Source organism: Marmota monax, unplaced genomic scaffold (assembly GCF_021218885.2).
Source record: "Marmota monax isolate L192 unplaced genomic scaffold, Marmota_monax_Labrador192_F-V1.1 WCK01_AAM20220418_F8-fsc00019, whole genome shotgun sequence".
Classification (NCBI taxonomy): Eukaryota; Metazoa; Chordata; class Mammalia; order Rodentia; family Sciuridae; genus Marmota; species Marmota monax.
In genome coordinates, this window is record NW_026695242.1 from 10,011,862 (window position 1) to 10,029,346 (window position 17,485).

General features: G+C 36.1%; 1 protein-coding gene across 6 annotated transcripts in view; it reads left to right on the forward strand.

Moving 5' to 3' along the window:
• Rufy2 (RUN and FYVE domain containing 2) overlaps positions 1-17,094 on the forward strand; it is a 43,607-nt gene extending 26,513 nt beyond the window's left edge. For 5 of the 6 annotated variants that reach the window (XM_058577970.1, XM_046419710.2, XM_046419708.2 and 2 more), the window contains exons 13-18: positions 621-740; positions 7,592-7,721; positions 8,228-8,322; positions 12,136-12,184; positions 14,618-14,695; positions 14,794-17,094. In XM_058577970.1, the coding sequence (XP_058433953.1) occupies positions 621-740; positions 7,592-7,721; positions 8,228-8,322; positions 12,136-12,184; positions 14,618-14,695; positions 14,794-14,937 (616 nt within the window). In that variant the 3' untranslated portion in view covers positions 14,938-17,094. Of the gene's footprint in view, positions 1-577; positions 741-7,591; positions 7,722-8,227; positions 8,323-12,135; positions 12,185-14,617; positions 14,696-14,793 lie in introns of those variants that run through there. The other variant, XM_046419713.2, reaches the window with a different exon arrangement.
• Positions 17,095-17,485: the final 391 nt, after the last annotated feature.

A 17,485-nucleotide genomic window follows, 5' to 3' on the forward strand; every position in this document is an offset into this window, starting at 1 on the left:
GGTAGTGAGGAACAAAAATGATCTCTAGAGAATGGTGCCAACTAGCACTAAATTCTTTTTGAATCTTAAATGCACACACACATACACACATATAATAGAGCTTTGGCATTATTTAGTAAATGCATAAAGATCCTCTAGGAAGGATCCTGCTGTTATTGGAGTTATTGTAGGTCTTTGCTCTTGGCCCCATAGCACACTTGATTCCTGGCATAGACATCTTAGCATAACATACAGCAGGTGGCCTCTTCACCTAGTATAGACATAAGTACTATAGTTTTCATGGTTTTGTAAAAAGGCAGTAACATACCTATCGATTCATTATGCTCTAGATAAATGGTAAAGACTGTATTGCTTTGCATTGTTAATTATGAACAAGAAATAAAACAAATTTGAAGATAGTATTCTGGGCATATTATATGTTGTGTTGAAAAAAAAATCACAAAAACAGTTTCTAGACATTGTGTGGCTCTTTCACGTTTGAGTTTGTGAGTTTTCCCCCAAACTTTGTTTTCATTTAGAAATGTTTCTATTTCCCCATTTTTCTTTTATTTGTCTTCTTCACCCTTTTACACCCTAGTTCTAGCCTCAGTTTTACCCAAAGTTGATTTGAATTACACCAGATTGCAGCAAGCAGAGAAGGCGCAAATGGAAGCTGAAGATGAGGATGAGAAATATCTACAAGAGTGTCTGAGTCAATCCGACAGTCTGCAGAAACAAATCTCTCAAAAGGAGAAACAGCTGTGAGTATTTTGCTCTTGGAAACAAAAACTGTATTAATATGATCCACCCACCCTACCTTTTTGGCACATATGATAGAATACCAATGTTTTTATTTATCCGGTGATACCAGCCAGTATGTTCACTTTAAAAAAAAAAATATTGGGCTGGGAATGAAGTTTGGTGGAAGAGTGTTTGCCTAACATACATGAGGCCCTGGTTTCAATCCCCAGCCCTGAAAAAAAAATCAAACATTTAAAAAAATGTATTTATGGTAATATTTATGTTTTTATTCCCATTATTAATTTAAAAAAATTTTTAAGTTATTGATGGACTTTTATTTATATGTGGTGCTGAGAATTGAACCCAGTGTCTCACACGTGCTAGGCAAGCATTCTACCACTGGGCTACACACCCAGCCCTCTCATTATTATTATTATGACTATTTTGGCACTAGGGATTAAACTCAGGGGTACCACTGAGCTGCATCCTTAGTCCCTAGCCCTTTTAAAAATTTTTTGTATTTTGAGACAGGGTCTTGCTAAGTTGCTGAGGCTGGCTTTGAATTTGTGATCCTCCTGCCTCAGCCTCCCAAATTATTGGGATTACAGGTGTGTACCACCACACCTGGCTGCATTTTAGTTTTTTTAAAATATATTTTTTAATAATTTTTAAATATTTATTTTTTAGTTGTAGTTGTACACAGTACCTTTATTTTACTTATTTATTTTTATGTGGTGCTGAGGATTGAACCCAGGGCCTTGAACATGCAGGGCGGGCGCTTTACCGCTGAGCCACAACTCCAGCCCCAACTTTATTTTTTTTTTATGTGATCCTGAGGATTGAACCTAGTGTCTCATGCGTGCTAGGCAAGTTACAAACCCATCCCCTGCGTTTTAGTTTTTATTTTATAAACATCAATATTTCCCCCCAGGAAATATGTATACCACTTTTGTTATTTAAAGCAAACAACAATGAAAAATAGAGATCTATGTATTATGTTAACATATCATTGAAACAAGCATGTATGCTGTGTAAGTTTCTAAGCTGCCTTTAGTTTTATGTCTAGTAATATTATCAATAACAGATGGTCCCCAACTTAGTGTTTCAATTTGTGATTTTTTTTTGACTTTATGATGGTGAAAAAACTATTCTGTAGAAAGTGTACTTTGAGTTTTGGTGACAGGGTATGACACTCTCACCATCCTGTGCGGTGGCAGCAAGCCATAATTCCTAGTCAGCCATGCCATCCTGAAAGCAAACAACCAATACTCTATTACTATAATATTCAGTAGGTTAGATATATTTCTTTTTTTTACATGTGGTTCTGTGGATGAAACCCAGGGTGTTGCACATGCTAGGCAAGCATCCTACCACTGAACTATAACTCCAGCCCTTAGGTGCATTTTTTTTTTTTCCTTTTTGGTACTGGGATTGAACCCAGGGGAGATTTACCACTGAACTATATCCCCAGTTTTTTGAAATGCCCAACTGTAATTGTGAACTTATGTATTTCTATTTTTTTTGGTTCTGGGCTTATGTATTTCTATTTTTGGTTCTATCAGTTTTTGCTTTATTCTGAAGCTCTATTGTTTGCTGCCCATACATTTAGGATTGCTATGTCTTCTTGGTGGATTGACCCTCTGGTCATTATATTATAGTCTTGTCTCTTTGGTAATTTTCTTCACTCTGAAGTTTACTTTTTCTGGTATTAAAATAGTTGTTCCTACTTTCTGTTGATTTATGCTTGCATTTTTTTCATAATTTAACTTTCAGCCCACCTTTATCTTATATTGAAATGAGTTTCTTACGATACCATACTTTTTTTTTAAATCAATCCTGCCAACTTAGTCTTTTGAGTTCATTTAGTCCTTTTACATTTAATGTTAATTATTGATTTATTCAAGCTCAAATGTCATTTATTTATTTATTTTTGTTGTTGTTGTTTTCCATTCCTCTGTTTGAGTCTTCTTGCCTTCTCATGGGTTATGTGAACATGAAAATTTCATTTCGGGTTTTGATTTATCTGTAGTGATTGAGTGTCTCCCCTTTATAGTTTGCTTAAATATTTTTTCTATATATTGAGAATATACCAATTTTATATGTTTCAACCATTAAACATAATTAACTTTAAAAAGTCATTGTTTGCTCTTTTTCATCTTTCCCTTATTCTTTTTTCATTTCTTCATTCCTGAGGTTCCTTTTTGAATCTCTATTTTTTCTTAGCCATTTTTTTCAGGTAGGTCTATCCTTTTAGGGTCAGTCTGTTGGCAACACATTCTATTTTACTTTAATTTCTGAAGGTTGTTTTCATTAACTATATCCCTGGCCCTTTTATAAAATAAAAATTTTGAGACAGGTCTTGCTAAATTGCCCAAGCTGGCCTTGAACTTGTGATCCTCTTGCTTCAGCCTCCTAAGTAGCTGGGATTACAGGTGTGCAACACTGTGGACTTTTTCTTCATACTCCCAAGGTCCCTGAGACAGTTCCTTCTGCCCCAATCTGTTTTCTGTTATTAAAACTGGGAAAACTGGGTAATTTGACTTGTTCTGTTTTCAGGGTTAATTCATTCTTTCCTCATCATCTTTATTCTTCTCTTGAGACTATTGAATTTTTCAGTTCTAAGATTTCTATTTGACTTTTTTTCTGTTTTCTCTTTGTCCTTGTCTTGTCTCTCCTTGATAAGACTTCTTATTCTTGAAAGTATAATTGGTCATAGGAACATTTCCAACATGACTGCTTTAAAATTCTCATTGTCTGACATGTTGGCATCTGTTGATTCTTTTTTCATCTGAGTTGAGATTTTCTAGGGCTTTGTATAACAGATGTTTTTCAATTGCATCTTGAATACTTTGGGTATTATAACATTCTGGATTTTATTTAGATCTGTTTTAGCAGTGACCCTTTATACCAAGTGGGGATGAAAGCCCAAGACCATCCCAGAGGGGATGGAGAAAGATACCCAATAACTTCTAGGCTCCCTACTCAAGGCCATGTCTTCCCCATCTCCCCTGCCTTTGGTGTTTTGCTGGGATAGGGCATTCATTGTCAAAAAGTTTCTATCTCATTAGACTGTCTCTTTCTCAGAACTTTGGTAAGACAACACACTTCATGTGAAGGTTCTTTTGTTTTGCTCTTCTTGTCTGTGCCCATAGGTATTTATGTATGGGACAAAATCTTCAACATCCAAGCCGAGCTACCTGGAGACAAAAAAAAAGAAGCCTCTGGAAACTCACTACCATGTTGTTCCTTGAATCCTGGGGTTCCTAGCTCATTTGCCTTCTCTCCTTATGTCTTATATATAATATCTAGAGGTTTTTAATTGTCTGGAATCTTTTTTTTTTTTAAGCAATACTGGGGCTTGAACTCAGGGGCACTTTACATTCTAGCCTTTTTTACTTTTTGAGACAGGATCTCAAAAAGTTGCTAAAGATAGCCTTGAATTCGCTGTCCTCCTTCTTTAGCCTCCTTTTAAATATGCCAAAAATAATATTTTGAGGAATTAGTATACAGAACAAGGCTTTAGGCCAGAAAATTTTACCTTGGTTAAAAACTTAAATATTAAGTATCATTTTACTTTATCATTTATAAACTGAAACCCAGCATCTGTCCAGGAACTGGCCTGTAATTCCAGCTACTCAAGAATCTGAGGGGCTGGGGTTGTGGCTCAGTGGTAGAGCGCTTGCCTCTAATGTGTGAGGCACTGGGTTTGATTCTCAGCACCACATATAAATAAAAAATAAAGGTCTATCAACAACTAAAGTTAATAAAATAAATAAAATTACCAAAAAAAAAAAAAAAATCTGAGGCAAGAGGATCACAAGTTCAAAGCCAGCCTGGGCAATTTAGAGAGACTCTGTTTCCAAAAAAACTTAATGAAGTTGAATATTTTGTTTTCGTTGCAAGCTGTTATTTCAGTGTATAAAAATAGCATTTTCACCAGAAAATGCAGCATATTATAAAATTAAGACAGAATTGTTCTTCTGACACACTTTCCTCCACACCTAGTTTTTTCCAATGGGAAGATCATTAAATATGTTAATCCAAATCCAGGGATGTATATAAGCAAGTTACAATATTCTATAAGGCTTATCCTTGAATTACATGTCTATTATAAGTAGTTTTTACCACAGATAATTTCATGAATTCTGAAATCAGAGCCTAAATCTTAACTCTAAAAATCATAAAAAAAAGTAAAAAAGATTCATGCATACAGTGTTTATCTGTAGTCACTGGAAATTTAAGGAGTAATCTTCTTCCAGTTAGCAGTGTGGAGAGTAGTTTCTTTTTAAATCTTCTTTTACCACTAATTTAAGACAACTGCTTAAGTTATTCTACACTAGTTTACTTAGGGTGCCATTTGTACTTCTCAATACATTTTACATATTTCTCATATGTTTCTTTACTTCAGATAGACTGCAATAAATATCTCCCAGAGTTTCCTGTGCAGAATTGCTGATTCCCATTGTTCCAATACCATTTTCTATAGTTATCCATTCATGTTCCTCTGTAAATTTATGCACGGAGAGCAGAGTGGGTCCTGTGAGCAGTGCACAGCTTCCGAATGGCACCCCCATCAGGCGACAGGGCTTTGGGGGGCCCAGCACAGCGGGCGCCAGGCCTACACAAAGGCTGCAGGAGGCAGCTAGCATACTCTGCACCACTTGCAGCGCCAAGTTCGCAAGGGTACCGAGGGTTATCCACTGTGCCTCTACTACCCCACCCAGTACTTTAAAAACATTTAATAATAAAAATAATAAAGGATAGTACTTTTTCAGGACTTCCTTTGGCAATAAAAGTTACAAGGAGCATTCATGTCACAAGTTCAGTAGCAGTGCCAAGGGCTTTAAGTCCCTGTGCTTTGCCAAATAAAAACACATGGAAACAAAAGATTGGGACACTTTGCCAATTAGTAGAATATAGCATAGAAATCCAGATACTCTGTTACTAAATCACCTTTTTTAGCATTTGACAAAAACATGCAAGACAAAATTGATATTTATTTTGCAATGTTACAACTTACTCTGATATTGTTATTTGATCCCTGCCCAAAGGATGACCTAAACAATGCTACAGGGACCTACCCCTTTCTTTGTAAGGCTAAACTAACTACTAAGACCTAGGTGTAGCTGTTGAGATATGTCTGTCACTGGTGAAACTTTATTTTTAAAAAATATTTATTTATTTATTTATAACTGGTGAAACTTTAATTTTTTTCTCTAAGTTGGTGCCTTTTTGGAGGGCATGAACATGTTAACAATTTGGAGACCGAGGAAATCTCTGACATTGGAACTGTATGTATAGGAACAGTCAGTTGATAAACTTTGTTAGAGAAAAATGAATTCTAGATTTTCCCCTAATATGGAATAACTTTTATCAGTTTCTGATTATGAAAAGATTATATGCTCTTGGCCAAAACATAAGGAATCATGGAGAAGCATGAAGAAAATTAAAAGAACGTGGATAACACTTTAATATATATCAGTATTTTTGTTTTTTGAGAATTAGGATCATTCTGTGTGTGTGTATATATAATTTTTTTAAGAGGTATTGGGGATTGAACCTGGGGACACTTTACCACAGGTTACATCCCCAGCTCTTTTTACTTTTTATTTTGAAACAGTATCTTGCTAGATTGCTGAGGCTGGCCTGAATCACTGCGATTACTACCAGTGTGCTAACACGCCTGCCTGGCTTCCCTTTAAATTATTTATTATTTGGGTATCAGGAATTAAATCCAGTAGTGTTTAACCACTGAGCCACATTCTCAGCAGCCTCCCCACTTTTGTTAAAAATTTTGAGCTTAGTGAGACCCTGTCTTAAAATTTAAAAAAGGGCTGAGGATGTGGCTGAGTAGTAAAGTGCCCCCAGGATCAATCCTCATTACCAATAATTAATAAATAAATAAAAAATTTACACTTCAACACCTTTTGTCTTGCCAGCTAGCAGCTGTTGTTAGAATGATATAGGTAGGAGTGCTTTCAGATGAGAACTAGCATTTCCACACAGTATAGTCGGCATGGTTTTGGATCTATCCTGCAGCTGGTCAGCTTCCAACAGTAATCTTCAAATTAGCACTTTACATCAGGGCAGATTTTGCTGTTACTGATATTACATTCATTTAACAATTGTAATTATCAATCCCCTTCATTAGATTGTTTTAAAATTTTTCACATGGCACAGAAATGTAAACAATTAAAACCCCACGTTGCTCCTCTGAGTTGAATCCCCAAGATAAAAGTTTTAATAGTATGGTATATACCCTTCCAAGACATTTTCTATACTTATACAACTCTAATGTATATCAACAAAATGACAAATTGTTTAGCAGTTATTTTTTTGTGGCTGGCAAATGTGTTCAGAAAATCCCTATTGGGGGTGTAGCCCAGTGGTAGAACACCTGCTGAGTATGTGCAAAGTCCTGGGTTCAATTGCCAGTATTGTTTAAGGAAAACAAACAAAAAACAAAACAAACAAAAAAACCTGTGCTGAATTTGTTTACCAAAATGAAGCCAGACATGGTGGCAAACACCTGTAATTCCAGTGACTCAGGAGAGTGAGGCAGGAGGATTGCAAGTTCAAGTGTTAGCAATTTAGTAAGGCCCTAAGCAATTTAGGAAGATCCTGTCTCAAAAAATAAAAAAGGGCTGGAGATATGGCTCAGTGGTTAAATGCCCCTGGGCCCTGGGTTCAATCCCTGGTACAAAAAAGAAAAAAAGAGAAAGAAAAGAAAAACACAGAAATGCATCATAGAGGCAAAATTAATCAACCAAAACGCATTTCTGTGATCATAGAGGATGCTTGTATTAAGGAATACATTTAACTGTTATGTAAGAAGTGGTACTGAGCTTCTGTGTATTATTTGTCATTTAAGGATCCAACTGGAAACTGATCTGAAGATTGAGAAGGAATGGAGACAGACTTTGCAGGAAGATCTTCAAAAGGAGAAAGATGCCTTATCTCATCTTAAAAATGAGACCCAACAAATCACTAATCTTAAAAAAGTAAATTGTAGTAAAACTTTAAATATTATATCTTTTGACAAATATTCACCTATGTTAAAATTTATTTTATTTATTTTCGGTACTGGGGAATGAACCCAGGGTCACTCTACCACTAAGCTGCACACCCAGATCTTTTTATTTTGAGATAGGGGCTTGCTAAATTGCCATAGTGGGCCTCAAATTTGTGAGCCTCCTGCTTTAGTCAACTGAATTGCTGGGATTACAAGGGTGTACCACCACACCCAGCGAATGTTGTCTTCTTTTAAAGTTAACTTAGACACAATATACATACAGGTCATACTATTTCTTGTCAAAATTATTAGTAAAGAGATTTAAGTAAATATGAAAAATGTGAAGTAGCTGATACACAGAGCAACTAGGAAAGGAGTTTGGATACAGTTTTGTTTTTTATAAAAAGCTTAAGGATGCTAATTAATGATACATATACAATGTGAAGTTGCTCATTCCTTTTAAATCACATTTTCTGTCTTTTATTGTTTTGACAGGAGTTTCTTAACCTCCAGGATGAAAATCAGCAGTTGAAAAAAATATATCGTGAACAAGAGCAAGCTCTTCAAGAACTTGGCAACAAACTTAGCGAGTAATTTTTTTCCCCTTCAACTAAGTAGTCATTGACAATTATTAAAGGTTCATGAAGGCATCAAACTAATTAGAAAGGTTTAAATACAGCTGTGTGGTGAATATACCTGTAATCCCAGGAGGCTTAGGTAGAGAAAAGAGCACAAGTTTGAGGCCAGCCTCAGCAATTTAGTGAGACCCTATCTCAAAATAAGCAAGGGCTGGGGAATGTAGCTCTCTGTGGTGGCATGCCCCTGGGTTCAACTGCAGTACCAAAGGCCAGGGGAGGTTTAAAGGGCAGGGGAGGTTTAAATATAAGATAAAAATATGAACTATTATAGATAAATGTATTTTTATCTCTGTACCTTTTATTTTTTGGTGGTACTGAGGATTACACCCAGGTGCTAGGATTACAGGCATGCACCACTGCACCTAACTTGTATAGCTTTTCACAGAACAATTTGTATTATGTTTCTGAAAGAAAGATATCAGTTTCAATCTGACATCCATTTGTTGAGCACTTTGAGCCTGACCCTGTGGCTAAGTGCTTGTTACTATATTTCCCAGTATTTCACAGGTACTTATTGTGCTTCCTCCATGTGCAGGCACTATATTTATAATCTAAATAGTGAAAACAAAAATATCTCCATTTACTGAGATCTTAAAAGTTTAATATTAGAGCATACTGGCATAGTAAAATAAGGAATATGTTAATTTTCACCTGTTCCAGAGACTTTGTAGAGTTGTATTAAAGAGGTGGTCATTTGAAGATCTAGGTGCTGCTTTCAGACCCTTGTTATTTACTTTAGTCTGGTTCACTGCTTCTCAAATTTTAGTTTGCAGGGAAATTACCGCACAGGTTAGATATACTACACAATCTATAAGTGAATTTATGGGCTAGCTATGTGTAAGGGATTTTCAAGGGTTATTTTGACTACTGAATTATTCTCTTACCTTGCATACCTAATTCCATATAATGCTTATTCTTTTGTAGTTTGAAGTTGTTTTATTTATGTGCTAGATAGTTGGGCCCAGTGGCACATGCCTGTAATCCCAGCAACTCAGGAGGCTGAAGCAAGTTCAAGATCAGCTTCAGCAATTTAGCAAGACCATCTCTAAATAAAATATAAAAAAGGGCTAGAGATGTGGCTCAGTGGTTAAGCACCCCTGGGTTCAATCCCAGGTACAAAAAAAAAGATAAGTCAAACTTTTCTTTTGTAAGCAGTACTGCTGTGAATATCTTCTATGTATATTTTGGGCTTAGGAATGTAGTACTGACCTGACATGGTTGAGGTCCTAGGTTTAATCTCCAGTACCAAAGAAAATCATATGTTGATATAGCTTGAACTGTTGGGCCAAAAAGAATGTGCTGTAAAGTTTTGTTTTGGTATTAGGGATTGAACCCAGTGGTGCTTTACTACTGAGTTATATTCCCCAATCCTTTTTAATTTTTGAGACAGGGTTGCTGAGGCTGATCTTGGACTTTCAATCTTCCTGCCTCAGCCTCCTAAATTTCTGGGATTACAGGCATGTGCCACTGCCCAGCATGTAAAGTTTTTGTCATCTTTCTTGTAGTAGGAAGTACCAAAGAGTTTAAAAAAAAAAAAAAGAATATTATTTTTTAATCATGAGCCAGGTTGATCATGTTTATTCCATTATTATATGTAGTTTATTTTTGGTAAAGTGACTGTTGTACATTTTTTGGATTATTCATGGGATCTTTGAAAAATCAATTATGGCACATTTTTTTTCTAGTTTGTCATTCATTATTAGTTTGTAGCATGTTTTTCCCTTGTTAATATTTCAATTTTTACATGCAACCTTTTGTCCATTTTCCTTTGTTACTTTTGAGATCATAGTCCCTAAAACATGGAGAGGGTCAGAATTTTTTTTTGGTACTGGAGATTGAACCCAGGGATACTGAGCCACATCCCCAGCCCTTTTTATTTATTTATTTTTAATAATTTAATTTTGAGAGAACATCACTGAACTGCTTAGGGCCTTACTGAGGCCAGATTGGAATTTGGGATCCTTCTGCCTCAGCCCCTCCCGGAAGTACAAGCATTAAACCTAGGGGTACTTTATCATTGAGCTACATTCTCAGCACTATTGTTTCCATTTTACGGTTTTTGTGATCCTGCCTCAGCTTCCTGAGTAGCTGAGACTACATACAGACCAGTACAGCTTATACCTTGTACAAACAATTTTTTAACAAACTTTTGTGGAGAGAAAATTGAAAGTTCAACAGTAGATATAACTTTCACATCCTTTTTTAATGATACATAACATGTAACCATTTATTATTGCTTTTTTTGGTACTGGGGATTGAACCCAGAACCTTGTGCATGCAAAGCAGGCACTCTACCAACTGAGCTATAGCCCCAGTCCCACCATGTAGTCATTTAATATAATATGAAGCAGATACTTAGTAACAACCAATAGCCTTTAGCTGTTCAGGATACTTTGCTAGGAGAAAAAGAGCTGGTTATAAAAAACTATGTAGGTAATGATTCCATGTAAACATATACACACACACTCATAGACATGTAGAGAAAATCATCCCTCGGTATTGGAATCTAGGTAATTAAACATTGCTTTTTATTATGTGAATTTTCAATAACTTGTATTTTCAAAAGGTAGGAAATTATCACTAATACGTGTTCTGCATATTTCATTAACACTTCTGTATCTCCTTAACTTTTTCTTTTTCTTTTCTTTTTTTTTTAAAGAGAGAGGGAGAGGGAGAGGGAGAGAGAGAAAGAGAATTTTTTAATATTTATTTTTTAGTTTTCGGCGGACACAACTTCTTTGTATGTGGTGCTGAGGATCGAACCCGGGCCACACGCATGCCAGGCGAGCGCGCTACCACTTGAGCCACATCCCCAGCCCCTTAACTTTTTCTTTTTTAAAATTATTTTTTAGTTGGAGATGGACAAAATATTTTTATTTATATGTGGTGCTGAGGATAAAACCCAGTGCCCCATGTCTGTGAGACAAGGGCTCTACCACTGAGCTACAACCTCAGCCAATGAACTTTGTATATAGGTTAGCAATGTGGGCTTTGGAGGTTACATAGACCAGGGTTTGGATTCTGGCTTTCTCATTACTACCTTTGTGACTTCTTAGAAGTGACTAAATCACTGGTCATAGTGGCACATGCTTGTAATTCCAGCAATGTGGGAGGTTGAGACAGAAGAACTGCCAAATTTGAGGCCAGCCTCAGCACTTTAGCAAGACCCTGTCTCAAAAAATAAAAAGGGCTGGGAATGTAGCAATGGTAGAGCACCCCTGAATGTTTTTAGGGCCTCACTAAGTTGCTGAGGCTCACTTCAAACTGTGATTTTTCCTGCCTTGGCTTCCAGAATTGCCGAGATTACAGGCATGTACTACCACAACTGGTGCCAATTATTTCTTTCCTTAAAAAAAAAAAAAAAAAGTTTCGCAAAGTGCAGTGGTGCACACTTATAATTTAGGAGGCTGAGGCAGGAGGATTGCAAGTTTGATACCAGCCACAGCAATTTAGGCCTTAAGCAACTTAGTGAGACCCTGTCTCAAAATAAGAAATAAAAAGGGTAAGATGTAGCTCAGTGATAAAACACTTCTGGGTTCAATCCCAGCATTCAAAACACAAATAAACAAAAAACCACCAAGTTTTAAATCTAAAAATGCATTTTCCTTTAGGACATTTAGAAAATATAAAATATGCCAGACAGAGATCATTAGAGTCATATATTATATACAATTATAACTGTAAAACCAATACCTTTCTAATTAATTACAAGGTGTTTTATATTTTAATGTGTACTGAAATTTGGACCTGTTTGTAATCTTTTAGATCCAAACTTAAAATAGAAGATATAAAAGAAGCTAACAAAGCATTGCAGGTGAGTAGAAAATGTTTCCATAAAGCAAAAAGGTATATGAAACTACAAAAGTAGGTGAAGTCCTGCATAAATCTAAGGTATTTTATGGATGGGGTATAGCTCAGTGATAGGATATGTAAGGCCCTGGATTTGATCCCCAGTACTGAAAAACAATGGGAATCTTGGACAATGGGTAGAGCTCTCCCCTTATGTCTAGTATTACAATGATCTTCCAGATGAAAATTGACAAGAACCTATCTCAAAATTAAAAAAAAAAAAAAAGTGTGGAAGGGGGGCTTTGGATGGAGATCAGCAGTAATTTGCCTTTGGGTTAAATTAATAGTACGCCCCACTACCATATATACAGTTGTGGATGTATTTGAATTCACTTCTACAACATAAAAAATACTGAGAGAACTTCAGTGATAGGTACCTTTCTACCTCTACCGTCTACCTATATTTTAATTCAAAGTATTAAATCTAAAAAAGTGCTAAACAGACTTAAAACAAAAAGTAATCATCTCTTTTTCCACTCTTGGCCCTTACCCACCCTTGCTCCTGCTACCCAAAGGGATCTACTTTTAAGTCCTTTACCTGCTTCTTCTGGCCTAATTGCATTTCTATGTAAGATGCAGTATGTTGTCTATTCTTGATTAATCAATTTTAAACCTAGTTATTGACTAATATGATGGATGGGTTTTGGCCACTTTCACACTGGCCTTCTCTTCATTGTCCTCCCAGTAGTTAGTTTCTTGTGAAATGCATTTACTTTTTCCCTTTGGTACTAGGGGTTGAACTCAGGGGTGCTTTATAGCCAAGCCATATTCCTAGCTCCCCAGTTTTCCTTTAGAGAGGGTCTTGCTCAGTGGAGGCAGGACTGTAACTATTTAATTTGGAGTTAATTATTGCTCTTCTTCTTAAGTTAGCTGTATCTGAACATCAATTTTCTCATACCTTCTAGAACACCTCTATGAAATGTTTTTTTGAGGTTTTCAAACTGCAAAATTTATCACTTTTCCATGGAATCATCCTTCCTGTAGTTCTCTGTTCTGCTTATGTCTAACCTGATTACTCCTGTTGGATTTCCCTTTGATTCTATTCCTGGAGTTCCCCTTATCCTGTGTGTGTGTTTCTATTGTCTGAATCCCATAATATCTTTCTTGGGTTACTCCCTTATTTGGGGCAATACATCCTTTATTCTAAGGATTTACACATCAGTTCATTTTTTCTGCTCACAAGAGACGGGTGGGGACAGGGATGGTTTGTTCAAACCAGTATTAAAACTGTGCAAAATAACATCGTGTATACAGAGAATGCACATTGTATAACACTTGCATACCCTTTGCTTAGCTTATAATCAACCATGATCCATACTTGAGGGGCCCCAGTGCTTGCTACTACTCTGTCAATCAGTACCTTGCTTTTTCTTAATTATTCATGTATATTTTTAACAATATGTAGTTCTGTTTTTGTATGTAGGAAAGTGGCTTTATGACTTTTCTTTTTCTATATTATTGACCAGTTGAAGGGTTTAGGACAGCTTCTCCAAACTCTTTTCCACATTACAGATTTTAACTGAAAATAAACTTGTTCCTGTTTCCTTAATATCTGTGAGCTGGGTTAAAATCTAGGGTCTGCACTTTTGAGGTGCAACCCTTTCATGTGATTTGTTTATATACTTTTAATATTCATTAGGCTATTTGCTCACTTTTCCTTTTAGAAATAGCATCCCGACATATTTTGTCTCCAAATTTAAACAAAAGGCACAAAGCTCACCGAAGTCATGTGTGTATGTTGGCTGGCAGCAAATTGTTTCAGTGGTAGGCCTCATCAGAGAGAATTTTTTAACAGTAGAAATACCAGATACCCTCTTTCCAAATGTCTATTTTCTCTAGGGAAGTGTTTTATATAATAGCGGCTACAATTCTGGAACTAGACAGAAAAAGTCAATTTATTTGAAGAGCAGCAGCCCACTACTTCCTTCTCGTCCTAGGTTTGCTTGTAGCTATTTCCTTGAGCAAGCAACTTCTGAACCTTGTTCTCTCATCTAGAGTGAGAGGGGTGGGAATATTTGCCTGAAACTTTGAACCCCCAGTACCAGAAAACAAAAAAATACGTAATTCCAGTTAGAAATTTTATTCAGGGAGCAGCCAGGTACAACAGGCACATGTTTGTAATGTCAGAGATTTAGGAGGTTGAGGTAGGAGGATTAAAAGTTTGAGGCTAGTTCAGGTCACTTAGTGAGACCCTGTCTAAAAAAGAAAGGAAAAAAAAGGCTGGATGTATGTAGCTTAATGGTGAAGAACCCTGGGTTCAATCCCTCATACCCCAAACCAAAACCACACCCAAAAACTTATCAGACCCTTATTTCTCCCTTTACATGTCTGATACTATAAAATGTCCTTGGGCAAAAAAAATTCCACGTAAATTTTTCATACTTTTCTTTCCTACCAGGGACTGGTCTGGCTCAAAGACAAAGAAGCAACACATTGTAAGCTTTGTGAAAAGGAATTCTCACTCTCTAAGAGAAAGGTAAGAGAGGTAGGAAATGAGTCCAAAAACTCTTGGTGCAAAAATGGCTTCTCATTTTATTCATCAAATTTTTTTTTCTCTGATTTTTCATTTAATAGCACCATTGTAGAAACTGTGGGGAGATTTTCTGCAATGCCTGTTCTGACAACGAACTGCCTTTGCCTTCTTCACCAAAGCCAGTAAGAGTCTGTGATTCCTGTCATGCACTGCTCATTCAGAGATGCTCATCTAACTTGCCATAAGATTGCAGAACTAAATCCTTACCTATGAAAGTTTCTGCAATGAATGCATACAAGGTATCCAGACATAAGCAGCCTTTAGTCAGTATTGGTACCAGTTTATCTTCTACATATTTAATTCATGGGAATTATTAAGTTGTATCATTTGGTATTTACTCATTGTTACATTTCCAACAGCATGTTTTAAAATAACTTTAATTATTACATGGAATAATCATGGAACCCTTCACTTCATTTAAAGGCCAGATATAACAGCTCAAACACATTTGCCTTATCTTGTAAAAAGGCCTTCTTAAAAATTAAGGCTTCAGATTGTTTTCTTCTTGAATTCTGTCAAGTTGGTATTTGATGGTGCCTGTAATTCTCTTAATGCACTTTAAAGCTTCCCTACTCTCAGAGAAAGAGACTGGAAATGCACAAACTTTTTAGAAGTATTCTCTAACTCAACAGAATTATTATTTTGGTAGAATTCCATATTCACCTGTATTTTCCCTCCCTTTTCCCCCCTCTTTGCAGTAGAAAAGGTCAGTATTTTATCCTACAAGATTGTCTTTCCATCTTTTCTAAACAACCATTGTGCTTGCTGATACTTTTTCGGAGTGATTTGGTATTTACAATTTACTTCTAATCTTGAAAGGAACTTCCTCTTAAGTTATTTGCAGATGTTCTTGCGTGTGGTTACCCCCTTCCCCCAAACATGAAAACATAAACCTGCACCATGGGGGGAAAATGTGTATTAATATGGAATTACATGTTTAAACTTTACCACTGATGACACAGAATTGAGAGTTCATGCAGACACAATCAACCTTAACACTAAGTTATATTGTTTATACCATACCAAGAATTTAATATGAAGTTGCCTGTGTATAAGAAAACAAACTCCTACTGACATTATTTCCTTTTTTATTAATCTAATTTTCAGCCATGCACTTTCAAAAACTACATAGAAACTTTACATTCCTAAGAACATTACACTGAATGATCAATCAAATGCCTTCCTGACCCCCAAGTACTTTTATCTGGTAGGCTCTTTTCCATGTGACCATCTCCTTTAAAATTTAACTAAATTGCCAAAGAAAGGAACCAATGTTTTAGCTGGGCGTGGTGGCACACGTCTGTAATCCCAGCAGCTTGGGAGGCTGAGACAGGAGGATCTTGAATTTAAAACCAGCCTCAGCATAGGTGAGGAGCTAAGCAGTTCAGTGAGACCCTGTCTCTAATAAAATACAAAATTGGGCTGGGGATGTGGCTCAGTGGTTAAATGCCTCTAATCCCTGGTACCCCCCACCCAAAAGAAACCAATGTTTTATTTGAAGATCTATTTTCTCCAGAACCCATAAATTCTAGTCAGTTTTTGAGGTTGGTTAGTTAGTCTGTGTATGTGGTACATGGACTGAACCCAGGGGCTTTCTTCCACTGAGCTACATCCCCAGTCCTTTTTATTTTTTCTTTTGAGACAGGGTCGCACCAAGTTGCTGAGGCTGGCCTCGAACTTGTGATCCTCCTGCCTCAGCCTTCTGAGCTGCTGGGATTATAGGTGTGTGCTACCACACCCAGTTTAAATGGTCTTTCTTGAATACTGACAGAAATGTACTTGAGATAGAATTATATTCTTGAACCATTTTGTACTGATGGGATAGATTAACATTTTTATGACTGCTGAAAAGGAGTAAGCATAAATGAAAGTTTTCAAACAGGTTTTTAAAAATTATGTGCTTGGAACGAATTTTAAAATGTAATTTAAGTTGCTTAAATTCCAAGGCAGTTTCCACTCGATAAATAAACCAGGATTTTTAGTCACCCTTTAAAATTTCAACATTCAAAACTCATTTTACTATTAATTTGGGCTTTTTTGGGGGAAGCAGCTTTAATGACAATAATACAACTTGCTCATTCAGTTTTGGCTTACTTTAAAACCATTTATACTTTAGATTTTTGTGTTCCATTACAAAACTTTCACAATTCTTTCTTTTTGATCATGAACCTACTGCACTTTTGTTTTCAAAATAGATTTCGTATACCATTCCCTTACCTAGCCAGTACTACCACAATGATGCGATCATGGTGCCAAGGAATTGCGATTGTAATTCTTCTAACCTGTAATGTTTTAAAAGTAAAATGTGAATTTTATAAATCAAATAAAGATTTGAACAATTAGCCTGCTTTATAAACGCAGTTTTCGTTTCTAACTTTATACTGTCACTGCTTAAAGATTTTAAGAACACAGTTCTAGGAAAATAAAGTACATGGCTTTTAAAAATAGGTTGTTTGAGCCTTAATATTTAAGTAGCTAATTAAAGTAAGCTGGGCATAGGCACTAATGACTGGGGGTATAGCTGGGGATAAAGCTCAGTGGTATAGTACATGTTTAATATGCACAGAGTCCAATCCTTGATACAAAGAAAAAAAAGAAGAAAGTTGAATCATTGCCAAAGGTCAAAAAGTTCCAAATATAAATGCCACAACACTTCCTTTTCTAACAACAAAAACCCTTCTCCTTTGGAGTCACTTTAAATTTTAATCAGTCTAGATATTATATGCAGTGCTT